The following is a 15258-nucleotide window of genomic DNA, read 5'->3' on the forward strand; positions in this document are numbered from 1 at the left end:
AAAAATTTTCATGATTAAAAAACAGGAGAGCTGAATAAAATATTTGGAGATTACTTGTGTAGCATAGCAATGGCTTCTCTCGTTTTCAACTGATCGAGTCCAAAAGTTAAAGCAAAACGTCGAGCAAGTTCTTTTATGCCACTGAATGTTGAGGATGATCTATCAAAATTATAGCCATTTTCCTGTATCATTTCATTAAAAAGCTGTTTGGAAAGAAAGCAAGCATGTTAAAGTTTTTTGATAACTATGAATTATTAACATCTTTAAAAATACTGTATTTCTACTTAAAATACACTAGATGATCCCTAAATGAGGCATTGTATTTTATACTAAAATATGAATTTTTAAAACACATGACACAAATGACCAAAATTGTAGCACTCCATATATTCACACTAGAGATAAGTAGTGACTTTAGAAACTCTTTAGTTATGGCAGATTTCTATTCTGCTGGAATTAACTGGACATTAAGATAGCATATAACACAAGGTAAAGGAAAATGAAACCCACCAAATTATTAGGCAACTATGCTCCGCTATTTACACTTAAATGATGAATTTCAATTTCACATCAAGAACTTTCATCATAAAGTCAGCAAATCAAAATGCAATTTTTCAAATATCCAACTGCCAAGCTTTTAAACAGACAATGGCTACTACTACTGATAAGAATACAGTGCAATGAGCACTCTGATCTGCTGGGAACATAAAACTGAGGTAGTCTTCCTTTCTATAGAACAATATGGAAAAATGTAGTAAAAGGTTTAAAATTCTGATATCCTTTGACTAAGCAATTATAATTATCAGACTTTATATTCAAAAGAAATAATATTTGTGCATAATACATAGGTACAAAAATGTTTTTGTTTTAGTGACATTTATAATGACAAAGATCGTAAAAGAACTCAACATCAAACAAGAAGAGATCTTGGTTCCATTATGGTCTCTGTATAAAATGGAATACTAGATAGTCATTTTAAATGCTGAGGAAAGTATTTAATGGCATAAAAATGTTCAGGATTTATTAATATGAAAAGTCCAGGCTTGGAAAATAGAATGCACAATGACTTAATTTTTGTAAAAATAAGATTTCATATAGGCATAAAAAAGACTAAGAAGGTTATTAAAAACTAAAAGTGTTGTAAGTGGGAAAAAAATAAAGATAAGTTGCTTTTTTCTAGTTCCTATATTTTCTAAACTTTCTCTACCAAGCAGCTATTATTTTATAGCAAAAGTTATTTTAGTGCTACCTTTAAAATCTTCTACATTCTATTAATTTTAATAAAGAATACCCAAATGAAATTAAGAACTTTCATATCTAGATTTCTAAGGAAGTTTATCACATTGAAATGGGTTATATTTTGGATGCATTTGGTCTCTAGAGACAACAGTATACTGAGCAAATGATTTTTTACCTAATTAAACCTGCCTTGCCACTGCTAAAATGAAAATGACTGCTGCATTTTGATTATAAGATTGATATTCATTAAAGTAAATATGGAAATATACAAAGAAAAAAGTAAAATTCACCTGAAACCTACCAAAGTAACTTAACCACTGCTAACAGTTAATTTTTCCCAGATATGGAAATCTTTATACATTAATGAATACAGATCTACATTAAAGTGCTACACAATGATCATTGCAGAGATATACTACATAATATATACATCTAATAATATCCTATCGATGGACATTTGGATTATTTCTAATTTCTTGTTATAAACAATGTTGCCATATATAATCTTATACCTACATCTGTTTTTGCAAACTTGTCCTATTATCACCTTGGAAAAATTTTTAAAGGTATAATTGCTGTCTCAAATGGCATACACATTATAAATTTTGACAAATATTGCCAAACTACCTACCAAGGAAGGTTTACCAATATTTACTGATGACGGTACCTATATCCCCCATACCTTACAGCTATAGGTGTTGCCAATCTTGCCAATCTGAAAGCAAAAAATAATCTCACTTGTACAATGTCTACTAGTGAGATTGAACATCTTGTTTTCTACTTTTATGAAACGTCTAGTCTATCCTTTGTCCATTTTTCTACTGTTACCTTGAAAACTATTCATTGTTAATAGTGTTAGCCTAAAGTTGGTACTCTTAATGTCTTACCTGCTGCAAACTGAGAATAAGGGTCTTTGCACATTGAATTTTGTCTATCTGTCTTGTTTTACTCATTGTTTCTTTGATGATATCTCCATAGTCATTATAATACTAGAAAAGAAATTTGTACAAATTAAAGATTTATCTCTTACAACTACTGGACAATAAGACTAACTTTAGGTTAATCATGTATGCATGTCGCAATGTATGTATTTGGCTGAAATTATGCCTTCAAAGACATAAAAGAAAACTAAGATAATTTCTAAGCACAGAATCCCAAACTTCAGTAAAATTAGAAATATCAGGGTGGTAAATACACAATAGAATTTACAGATGTTAAATGATAATGTATACCTGAAAATTATATAATTGTATTAACCAATGTTACCTCAATAAGCTTAATTAAAATTTTTTTTAAATTCAAAAAATAAAACAAAGGAGAATAAAGATCAAAATATATTTCAAGCTAAAAAAAAAAGAACTATCGGACAGTTAAGATATAATCATATTAAGCTCTAAACTTGGTTTTAAGGAGGCATGGCATAAAACAATAATTAGGTTATGCAGATTTTCAGAAATAACACAAAGGTATAAACAAAGTTCGTGTGCTCTGTGAGTTATATTATATGAATATAATCAGTTACTTTCATAACTTAATCATTGCTATTGGCATATAATTTATGTGCAGTTTCCAACTTTATTAATTTGGCTTATAGAAACTAACAGTCTCTTAACATTTAAAAGAAAACTTATTTTGTGTGACATATCACACATTGCACATGAAATTTTTTCTAATTTAAAAGTTTCAAAATGCATACATGATGACTATTAGAAATAAAAGGATAACCATGCCCCTAATAAAATTGACTTTAATCTAGAATGCCTAAGTTTAAAAGTTTAAAACTTGCAAAATTACTTCATCATAAACAACCTTAGTTTAAAAACAAACCATCAATTATCATGCCAAATAACTTAAGTTCCAAAGTAATTTATCATGGTGCTAGAGTTCTATCATGTGGTAAAGTATTCCAAAGGGAGAAAGAGGTTTTGACAAATTACATATTTTTATTTCATGAAAGCAAAGGCTTAAAAAAGTTTATAATTCGATTTTACTGCGGAAGAATTAAAGAAAAGCTATATTAACCACATTTAGTCATATTCCATTAGTACAATTAACAATATCCTTTCTACTACTAAAAAATTAGAGACTCTCACATGTATTTATGAAAATTGTAAATAATTTACTCTGAATCGAATCAAAATTTTAGACCCTAACCTTAGCTATCACCGTGGAACAGATGAAGAAAGACAGGATATAAAAAGTATTGAGTTACTCAAGGTCACAAGTGGCATAGTAACCAAGCCAAAACTACACCATCTAGGTCTCCTGACTTCTGAAGTGACACTTTTAATGCTACATCAAAGCAGGGGAAGGACACCATCCTGTTGTCTTAAATTAAATCACAAATACAATTTCTAATAGTGTCAGTTAACCTAAGGCAAGCTATTTCCAATATTCCAAATACAAATGAACTCAATAACCCCCAAATTTCTATTATAATGGAGGAATGGGGTATGAGGAAATGCAACTGAAAATTTTTAAATATTTTAAGATTTCTTCTATACTAGGAAAGTAATTTACTCAAAAAAATTCACTGGCAACCAAGCAGAAAAGCCAATGCTATATTCACTATCTTTAAGCATTACAAAAATATCTTGCTATCCATTTTTCAAACTTTACCTTCATATACTGCTTGAAGATATCTGCAGCTGTATTCATCTCCACCACAGTATATACAATCAGTTTACAAAATGCTGCAAGTAAATTTCTCCTCTTGTGCAGAGCTTCAATTTTACTGGCTTCATCCTCCTGCTGACCATCTAGGAAAAAAAGTTCCAAATATTATTAAGCCATCTGCATTTTACTTCAGCCATATATACTTTTTAATTCTCACTATAAAAGACCTTTAAAGAATTTGAAAAAAAAGGAAAAACATTTAAATCAAATAAAAATTATAATTGCTCTCAGTATCTTGGTGAATTCTGATAGGCAAAATTTTGTGAAGTCAAAGAGTCAGAAGGTTGCTTGGTGAATATGGAACAGGAACAAGAGGACTGAGTCAGAGGAAATGATGTTAAGTGAAGCCGGGCTGGGCTTGCCTAACATACTGGGCTTGCCTAACACACTCATCTACTTCCGGAATAGAATAGTTTGTCAGGGAGATCTGCATATTCAATGTCAGTTGGTTAAGGCCCTTTGTCCCCTGGGAGCAACCAACCTCAGAAATTCTCCAATCCCTTCCCTTTCAAGGACGATCCCATCCCTTTTTGTCACATACTTCTTTTATTCATATTACATATTTTCAGTTATACTGGCCTAGAAACCATATTGTCTTTTCAAGGAGATTTCACATATTTCTGTTCTGATCCATTATGTGAGATTTTGACATTCAGTTATCAAAGGGACAGACTTATTTTCAAATTTATAGTCAGGTAAGGTGTACTACAGCCTCCATGTACTTCCCAAGGATTGTTCCTAATTATTCAATACTGATAATAAAATTGTGATGAAGCCTCTTACATAAAAAGATATGTAAAGAATTTTCCTCTGGACAAATTTTACAAATGAAATTACTTAACCCATTTACCATTTGCCCCAAAATAATCGCGGCAGTGCTTGTGGCTGCAGTGTTTACCTAGAGATAATTCCCACGTTCCAGTCCTAACCTTACCCTCCCCTGAAGTTTGCCATGGACTATCTTGCTTTTATTATTATTGTCACATCACTCTAGAATATCGATAGTCTCTGGAAACTATCCATCATTCTATTTATAGCATTCTGTTTATTAGTAGTGGTATTTCCATTTATAAAATATAGTAATTCTCGATCACTGAAAATGTCAAATCCTGGATGTTCTGCTTTGTGTTGTTCCATGCTTTGAAATTTACCACACGAAAAAATGAAATACTTATCATCATATACTTTTCTGTTACATGAGAACAAGATACAAGTTCTGTTTAGAAATAACTTCAAGAAGTTTTTATATTTTATTTTCACATTGAAAACCAGTCAGATTTGCTTCAGCCTCCAAGAGCGTGTTTATGTAAAATTAAGGCTGGCAGTGGGCTGGCACTTTTTTTCTAAACAGGAAATAGGTTTAAAAAAACATCATCTTATATTGATTTACAATTCTTTGGTTATCAGTGAATTTTCCTGTGCATTTATTAATCATTTATAGTTCTTCTTTTGTGAACAGTAGGCGCATATTCTGTCAGGTCTTCAATGTAAGATTGTCAATGTAAAAAAAAATGTGCAAAATAAGAATGCTCTTTTAAACAAGTATTTTTTTACCCTGCCTCTGATAATCCTTGATAACTGTTAGTAAGTTAAAACCAAATTTTGAGAACAGAAATTTCAGACCATCAGAAAAAGTTTTATCACAAGTGCATATCCCAGAATGCCAAAGCATTTGCTTAGAAACCTAAAACATATTGTTTACTCTGTTAAAAGATTACACTGAATATATGTTTTTTCTTAATGACACTGTGCTTAAAATGGATTTCTATACAACATTGTTAGGTACTGCCCTATGCAACGAAAGGGATAGACTTTTCCCACTAGAGACTGAATTATTAAGAGGCTTTGAACCCTAATTTTTAGGGTTTTTTCCTCACTTTATTTATCAAAAATTAGCCACCTTTTTTTCTTGTGGGTATTAAAGAATGTTAGAGAAGTTCCTAACATACTGGGCCATTCAGAGATGTCAGCAGCCATTACTATTATGTGTTGTCACTGCTTCTAGAAGCATTCCCTATTTTACTGTCCCCTTCTCATCTGATGTGGGCTAACTAATAAAATAATCATGAGTCTACAATGTCAGGGGTTATATGAGGATGAAAAGCAATGGAAACTGTCATATGCTGCTGGTGAGAGGATAAAACAATACCACCACTTTGGAGAATAATTTGGCAACATATGGTTGAGTTTAAGACGTACATGTTATATAATCCAGCAATTCCATTCGTAGGTATACACTAGAAAAGCATTTGCACATGTGTTCAAGGAGATAAGTATAAGGACATTTGTTATAACACTATTTATAATGGGGAAAAATTAAAACAACCTAAACTTAAATGGCTCATCAATATGAAAATAAAGGGTCATAAATTCATATCACATAATATTCGGCAGTCAAGATTAAAAGAAAAGCTACTAACCACATGTGATCACTGACGAATTTCAAAAATAATGTTAACTCCAAAGAAACAAGATACAAAACAAAATGTCTGACATGATACCACTTATGTGGAAGCTAGCAGCAGAAAATGAACTACATATTGATAAGATACATAAACTCCTGGCAAAATAAAATGCCTGATAAACACCAAATTCAGGAGAGCAGTTATCTCTAGGGAAAAGAGAGAATAAAATTGGAGAGAGATACAAATGAAGGTTTCTTTTGTATACATGCTTTACTCCTTTAAAAAATTATGAAACAAGTACAGAAAATTTGACAAATGCTGGTGGTATGTACAAATGTGTTGTATTTTATACTCTTCCATAGAACTGAAATACATTTCATTTTTGAAGTGTAAATAGAAGAAAGTTTAAGAAGACTCTGAGTGTAATTCCATAGAGTTCCTAGAAAATTCAGTAGTACTGGCAAGCTTATTTTCATTCTATTTCCCATGATTTAAATGGAGTCCATCCCCTAACTAACAACAGGGTTGTGGACCAACACTGATTTTGTATCTGTTTTTGGAATACAAATATGCTTTCTCAAAGAAGTTTTAAAAACTCCTACTCATCGTTTAGGATCTATTTCAGATGTTAGATTATTTCAATGTTTTGACTCCTACGGACCAGTCAGAACTTCTTCTACATATTCACAACACTTTGTACATGCCTCTTACTTATCAAATTGTATTATAATTTCTTATTTTTCAATATGTCCTTTCCACTTGAATTGCATTCTTAAAGGAAAGAACACTGTTTCAGTTTTTGATATCCATAGCATCTAGTATAATACCTGCTGGCCAATAAATGTCAAATCAATGTTAAAAATCAAAGCATCAGTAAACTAATAGCTGAAGGTGAATAAGTACATCAACTTCAGTACAGGGACGCTGACATTGTTTTGGCTATTCTAGGTTTCTCAATTACGTTCCAGTTAAGTTTTTAATACTTGAGAACAAAGCTCTTTATTGAAAAAAAAAAAAAAAAGGTAAAATCATGTCTAAATTATATATTTATTATACTGATTTGCAGTGATGTGTCAGTTTATGTATGAATACACACATATTGATGTTATGCTGTCCTTCAATTATACCTTCAAATTAAAAACAAACTGAGAAAGAAGCCACCAAATACTATTTGTTTTTGCATGACTTCTGCTTGCCTTAAGTAAGGCATCTCTGTATGAAATTAGAGTTTGAAGAGTAACTTGATCCTAGGCAAGGCTAGTTCAAATATTTTACTGTGAACATTCTGTACTGCCCCAGACTTTTACAGAATAGTTTCAAACATTTTCCAGCATTGAGAAATTACATAGTTTAATACCCTCACTAAAATATGAAAGTATACAACAAAAACATCAAACACTATTCTGCTCAAATTACCTGAATACTGGTATTATCAATGATTAAGGGGAAGACGGAATAAATTATATTGAGTACTACTATATGCCCAGACACTGTACTAGTCACTTTGCTCAATTTAATTAATTAACACAGTTCTGTGAGATAGCTATAAATGAGAAAGACAAGCTCAGGGCTACTGAGAAGCAAAGATCTGACTCCAAAGCCTATGCTCTGTTTTACAACATTACAAGAAATGAAGACAAATGTGCTAGAACATGTACCTGGTATTTCATGTTTTAAGAATAAAATATCAAATACTAATGCAACACTTCATATCATTGTTACTTAAATCTAATTTATGGTGGATACACAGATTTAACAAAAAGCTGGCAATAAAATTACCTGCACTGTTATTATCATCATCCTGTTCAATGAAGACATGATCCAGAATAAAGCTGAGCAACTCAGACTGTAATGAAGAATCAGGGGTGTAAACTAATGGTTCTAACATGTCACGCCCTCCTGACATAATCTGATGGCTGAAGATCATCAAAATATCACATAGAATAGTGAAGGCCTATTAAAAAAAAAAGGGACAACATGCTATAAACCAACGTTTCTCACCAACTACCAAAAATAACATACATATTTAATACAGAAATAGAATCCAACTTTCTGTATTTGGAACTATTAAAAAAAAAAATCAAGGCTTAGTTTTTGTCTAAGATTTTAAAGCTGGGAAATGTAATTTCTATAACAATAACTACTAATATTTGCATCATGCTTTACTAAATACAAGATAATTTCACAAGTTTGGTTTTTTTTTGTTTTTTTTTTAAGAACTTAAATAACTTGTGCAATATGCTAACACTACCAAAACATGCAGTCAGGACTCAACCTCAGGTTTCCTGACTTTAAATCCCACACTCTATATCACATTACAATGTACCTTGTGGCATACATTCTCAAATATGAAATAATGTATAACTTAGTACCATTCTTTTCTTCTATGGAAGAAAAAACTCATACCAATATCTCCTAGAAGATTTCTTAGAAGAGAGACCACAAAGTCTATGGTACTTTTTAGCACTCTCATTCTCAATACATGTGGTAATTAAGTAGAACAAACATAACCAAGTATAAGCCTGCTTAATGATTATGCATCAGGCAAATCTGACAGTATCAGAATAAATATAAGGCTGAAATTATATTTCAAGAAGCTTAATTAAAACTCTACCAGACATTTTAAATGGTTTCAAACACTGGTAAAAGTAGTCAGAAGGTAACTGAGAAAAGTTATCTGTTGGAAAAGGGCATTGAAAACAGAATTTTGGGGTCACAATGTTAACAGGAAATTACATTTAGAAATAGATTATAATACAGAGCAGATCTTAATAATAGTTTTGCCTTTCTGGAACTAACCACTTTTACTTCTTACTCTTTATGCTTTTACTTCTTTTTTAAGTCTCCTCTCCTTATTTTACTACTATAGTAGTAATTTATACCTATCAGGATATTTCAGTTTATAAAAACTTTTGCAACATACATGGTAAGGATATAAAGTGATAAGCATGGTGGTATTTATTAATTAGGTGAACTAACAGGTCAAGTGAGCTGACCAGGACATATTCCTAGAAGCTTGTTAGGAAGAATGACATACAAGCTATTTAATAACCAAATCACCTCCAAGGCCTAAACAGATTACACTGGAGGTTACACACAATAACTCAGAAGGATTATGTATTAACACTGTAAAAAATAGGAAATTTAAAGATGAATGAATAGCTTGGTGGCATATGAAAATATATCAAGTAATATTTTATGTATTAAGTTTGATATCAGTGCGTACTTCATTAAAATCCTATTCGAAGGGTTTAACTCTGAATTCAATTTCCTACCTTCAGAAAGTTTGTTCCTTTCATGTGAATTGTAGAGATGAAAATTAAAGTTCCAAATCCTTTATTGCTATAGCACAAGACTACTTACATAAAAATTCAGCAATGTAATAATCATGACAATATACTTTACACTTTTGCAAAAAAAAAAGCAAAATCCAATAATTGGAATTTGGCATTTAATATAGTCTAATTTATTTGTGTCTATGCATATATGTATGGAAGAGACAAAAGGAGATAGAAATAAGAAAAATGTTACCAACAGTTATAATAAATGTAAACTTTTAACTATAAAAATCTAAATGTATTTCATTAAAATTAGTTTTGATATTTTAAAATGAAATAAAGACAAATAATGACAAAGAAAAGGGTTGAACGACTTGGTACTTTGTAGTTGAACAATTATATTTCAACAACTTTCTTGGTAGCTTTAAGAAGTAAGTCCACCCGGAATTAAAACAGTACCCAACATAATATAAGCTGCTAAAAACAGCACTTATAATGACCACTGGGGCTCTAACCCAAGATACAAAGGTTAAGCAGGTCAAAAAATCCTTGAAATCATCCTAAGTATTTTGACTATCATTATTAATATTTCTTATAAAATGATCATAAAAACATCTTCCCCACAGAAGCATTTAAAAGCATGTATCCAGAAAAGCTTAATCCTCTAATAGAAAATTAGAACTAAATAGGCTCTTGAGTCTCGGGATCAGAATTCATTTTACAGATGGGAAAACCACCTATGGCACCAGGTAACCACACATTTCCGGAATAAGAAAGTTGGCAATAATGGAATCATTAGGACATACGATGTAGGAAGGTAACACAATGCTTTGAAGGCAGGGAAGTGGTTCTCTGACAAAGCCATCGTAAGAAAAAATAACTTACACATCAGGATAGGCAGGGATGTCAATATCTGATCATATTATTAGAGATGAGAAAACTGTATGGACCTTTTGCTCCCTAAGCCATATTTGTTACACTTGTTGCTTTCAGGAATAACATTTTTAACTTCATACATCTAATTTGTATACATGGGTCTGTTTACCAAGTATATCATAATGAAACAACACAGAATAACTACAACATGAGGGTAATGTATAATGCAATTTATAAATTCCATATAAAATTCATACACTAGTCAATTTTTGAGCATTGTATACATGTACAGATAGAAAGTATTTCTACTTTGCTCAATCTCAGTATTAAATTTCCTATATTAGTTCAGATATTTAAGGTTGCTTACAAAAGACTGCTATCTGTAGTAACTACTAACCTGTTCCTTAACAGTAGTATTCACGTTGGTCAGGTAATGCTGACATATCTGACAGAATACCCTCATCTGTTTCTTTAAACGCAGCAAGTCCTCCTTCAAAAAATTTAACATTTAAAAATGTTGTATAAAAACTTGGTATTTAAGATATTTTAAAATTACATAAACATTATCATATATAACTATATTAACTCTGCTTGTACATTTAAAATTCTTTATTATTTATCAGAAAGGAAAACAAAAACAAATTAGACCATTTTTCTTAAAAATCTCAAACTGCAGCATTAAAACTATCAGGTATATTAATGGATAATATCCTAAGTGGTCTGGGTCCTTTAGAATGAGAAAACTTAAAGAGTAAAGATTTATGCACCATTCTCACTTTGTAATCTGAAGGTTGGCAAACTGATGAATGGAAAAAATTAATTAAAATAAAAAGAACAATTTTTCATCTCTTATTTGAAGGATACTGTTTGTATTGTTTAAAAACAGAGAGGAACAAAAATAAATTTTGTGGTATTATTCCAATTTTTAAAAAGTATCATAAACTTACATTAAAAAGATGAATCTTTTTCTTGCATTTTCTATTTCTAAATATTTACCAGTTAATTTAAAACAGAAAATCATTCTATAAAGATCTTCCATATTAATTTATTTAAGGCATAACCTTTGGCCCATCTTCTGTACTGAATGTCAAATGACAGAATATTAGTACATATTTGGTATTTGTAATAGACAAGTTAAATAAAAACCAGTATAACTTGGAGATTGATTTGGTGAAGAAAATTCAAACAACCTTCAGCATAATTCTGTTTTCAATAATATTTTTAGCTTTTCTCTTCTACCAAAAGTTACCCTTTTTCCCATTTTAATTTTTAACTCAGTACTTTTAACTTAGGTGTCCAATCATATTTACTAATATGGTTGCAGTTCCTACTAGAAGCTTGATACCAAGTTAAATAAAAGTATTATGTGTTTGACAAAAAGCACAGTTATAACAACAAAACAATATTGCTTTTTCAAAGGGAAAATAGTCATTTATAGCTATAACAACATCTTGTGCTTAAAAGCTCAGAGAAATTCTAAGCATTTAAAATTTTTCTGTGGCTTTATGTAAAAGAAAGTTAATATCAAGATGATTGCTTTTTGAGGGCAATACTTATAAGCAATTAATTCTATGACTTCTAGAAATTGCTGAATATTTATAAAAATGTGCCAAAAACAATATTTAAGGCAACATTACAAGTACAATGTTTCAAGCTTCCAATTTACAAATGGAAAAGACAGTGCTGTTTAGTTAGTTACTAAACAAGACAGCAAGGGTCACCATTACCAATAAAAATTTAAAAGTTCTAAGACCTAGTAACTGGTTCATTACACTCACCCAGAAAATGATTTATCAATTTGGAACATCAGTAAAGAGATCGTGAGCATAAACAAAGTAATCCCAAAACAACATCAAGGCATAAGAAAATCTAGGGGCAACTGGCTCGTTATCAGCAATTAATGTAATACGACAGCTGTATCTGCTTGTTTCAAAGGCTCCTTGGTCATCATTTTAAAAAATCTATATTCGTATTATTTACTCAATACTTTTGAGAATACGGAAATCCATAAATTGTGCAACCTTCAAATGTGAAATTTTTCATTTAAAATCATACCCTGAAGCAAAACATATTAATGTCCTTTCACTAAATATACATTAAACTACAAACACGGATGTTTTTAAATTGTTCCTATTAAAAGTATAAGTTTGCTGAAATGATATTTAATCTACTAAAAAATCCCACTGAATCACCACAAACCTTTGTAGAGCTGCTTTCAGTTATCTTTGCAAGCTGCCAAAGGATTACATAGTGAGTACATTGCAATGCATGAATAACAATCTGAAAAAGAACCAAGAAAATACAGTTAAAATTTAAAAAGTCACAAGTCTTCTTTCTCAAAGTATATAACTCAGAAATAAATAAAAACCTGCTCAGGCATGTCTCCATTTTCAATTCCGGTTTTCAATAGTTTGTAATTACAAGCAAACAAATCCCACTTTGAAAGATCGTGGGCACTGTAAAAAAAAAAAAAAAGAATTAAGTTATATTAAAAAATTAAACTTAACCACTTTGTTTTGGACTTGAGTTTTAACAGAATGCTATTAATATAGCGAACTTTTAACAGGCACCCACAACAAAAAGTGCATTTTTTTTAAAGTATGTTAGTTGGTAATGTGTCATTCTCCAATTCAAAACATGACTCTGCCAAGTACTTTTTCCCCAAAAGCACAAGAAATCTAGCAAAGAATCTGATAACATTATAACCCCAAAACATGCAAATTGGTTTTGTCAGTTTTAAGAAATCAGAAACTTTAAGATTCTACTTACTTATGAAAAGCAGTGATTCTCTTTAATGTTGACAATACCTGGTATGCATCATCTTCATCAGGTTCTTCACCCTGCAAATATTAATTATACAATATTAAACATTAATAACCACCAAAGTGAAACACTTCAGGCTATCACATTGGTGATAGCACCTTGACAAAAAGAATAACCTAATAAAAACCACAATTAACTTTGTCATTCAATACCTAAATATGGCCAAATTTAAAGCAATATGGCTGGAGTAATGCGTCAACAGTTATCATCACAGGAACATTATACTATACCCAAGAGAGAAAAAGTGAATGACATTCTCCCTTTTTCCTTTAAGCAACCCTGACACAAAACTATGAAGACACCTGCTCTTTTACAGTAATATATGCATTAGGACAATAAAAATATATATATTAGAGGACAAGCAAGAGATCATAAAAACACCTAAAGAACAAAAACTACATAAATATAATACAGCACTGAAAAGATATATCAGACCAATCACGTTTAATCTGGAAAAAAACCTCTGAGTAAGGACTAGATATGCTAGTCCTTTCTGGATATCAACTTTACAATTTAGAATAACAAGTTTTTGAAAATTTATGAGTCTTAATACATGAAACTTATAAAGTTTGTTAAATACTATCAACTTGGTGTATTGAACCCCGGGTCTCTCAAAAAGCACTTAGCTGTTTTTAAACTTCAATTTTTCTACAAAATAATTAAACCAAATTAACAAAACACTGCTTGATTTTAAATTAACTTGTCCTTATCACAATCATATCCAGCCAAGAGTAGAGCCATTAAAAATTTTAACTAAGAATGTGATCATTGTACATCAACATATTTGTAGAAATTGCCAAATAAGCAAAACTTATTAAACATAGAGAGACCGGGCAAAATGGCGTAAATGATAGAGGCTTTGTTCATCCCCTCTTGCGACCACACCAAAAGTGTGACAGAAACACGGAGCAAACAGCAAGTAGAGTCGCCTGGGGGTCTAAATGAACAGAAGCACTACAACTAGGGAGAGAAATAAAACATCAACCTGCAATGGTAGAAGGTAGGAGGGGGCGAAGACGTGAGGCTGCCTGGTCCTGAGCAGCAGCCGGCAGCTGCAGATGCCTCTTAAAGGGGCCGTGTCCGCGACTGGACTTTCGCGGTGACGGACTCACTCGCTGACCTTGGTTTCTGGCGTGGCCTCTTGAGGCAACTATAAGTACAGTATCTGTGGATTGCTTGCTGAATCTTAACAGGTGTCCCCATAAGAGACACGGGCTGGGGCTAAACTTGGCCTGCAGCTGAACCCCTCTTAAGACTGTGCCGCTGCACACCTACTACACGAAGCCACACTAATAAGACTGGGAGACTTATTAGGAGCTTTGATTATTACACAGAAATAGCCACAGAAAGGCAGCCAAATTGGGAAGGCAAAGAAACAGAAGCCATATGAAAGAACAGAACATAGATCAAGGAAAAACAAAGTCAAGCAATCTAACAGATGCAGAATTCAAAACACTGGTTATAAAGATGCTCAATGAACTTAGGGAAAGAGTATATGAACTCAGTGAGAACTTTAACAGAGATTAAAAAAAACATAAAAATGGAAATGGAAATTATAAAAGGGTACCCATCAGATTTGGAGAACACATTATCTGAGATGAAAAGTATATTAGAGGGAATCAACAGAGTGGATAAAGAAGAGGATCGAACCACCAATATAGAGGATGGAGAAGCCAAAGACACTCAACCAGAATGATAAGAAAAAGAAGCCAAGACTATAATAATCATTTAAGGAGTCTATGGGACACAATTAAATATAAAAATATCTGTGCCATAGGAGTACCTGAAGGAAAAAAAGAAGTTGAAGAACTATTTGAAGAAATAATGATGGAAAACTTCCCTAACCTGGTAAAGGAAATGGACATACAACCCCAGGAAGCTCAGAGAATCCCAAAAATCAGAGATCCAAAGAGGCCCACACCAAGACACATCATCATTAAAATGCCAAAGGTTAAATACAA

General features: G+C 31.6%; 1 protein-coding gene across 5 annotated transcripts in view; it reads right to left on the bottom strand.

The window, feature by feature from the left end:
* STAG2 (STAG2 cohesin complex component) overlaps positions 1-15258 on the bottom strand; it is a 119213-nt gene that overhangs the window by 18100 nt on the left and 85855 nt on the right. For all 5 annotated transcript variants that reach the window (XM_039874693.1, XM_039874694.1, XM_039874695.1 and 2 more), the window contains 8 exons: positions 13244-13314; positions 12843-12930; positions 12674-12754; positions 10872-10964; positions 8100-8274; positions 3859-3998; positions 2127-2228; positions 55-203 (listed from right to left, as the gene is read on the bottom strand). In XM_039874693.1, the coding sequence (XP_039730627.1) occupies positions 55-203; positions 2127-2228; positions 3859-3998; positions 8100-8274; positions 10872-10964; positions 12674-12754; positions 12843-12930; positions 13244-13314 (899 nt within the window). The remainder of the gene's footprint in view (positions 1-54; positions 204-2126; positions 2229-3858; positions 3999-8099; positions 8275-10871; positions 10965-12673; positions 12755-12842; positions 12931-13243; positions 13315-15258) is intronic.

Source organism: Pteropus medius, unplaced genomic scaffold (assembly GCF_902729225.1).
Source record: "Pteropus medius unplaced genomic scaffold, Ma_sr-lr_union100, whole genome shotgun sequence".
Lineage (NCBI taxonomy): Eukaryota > Metazoa > Chordata > Mammalia > Chiroptera > Pteropodidae > Pteropus > Pteropus medius.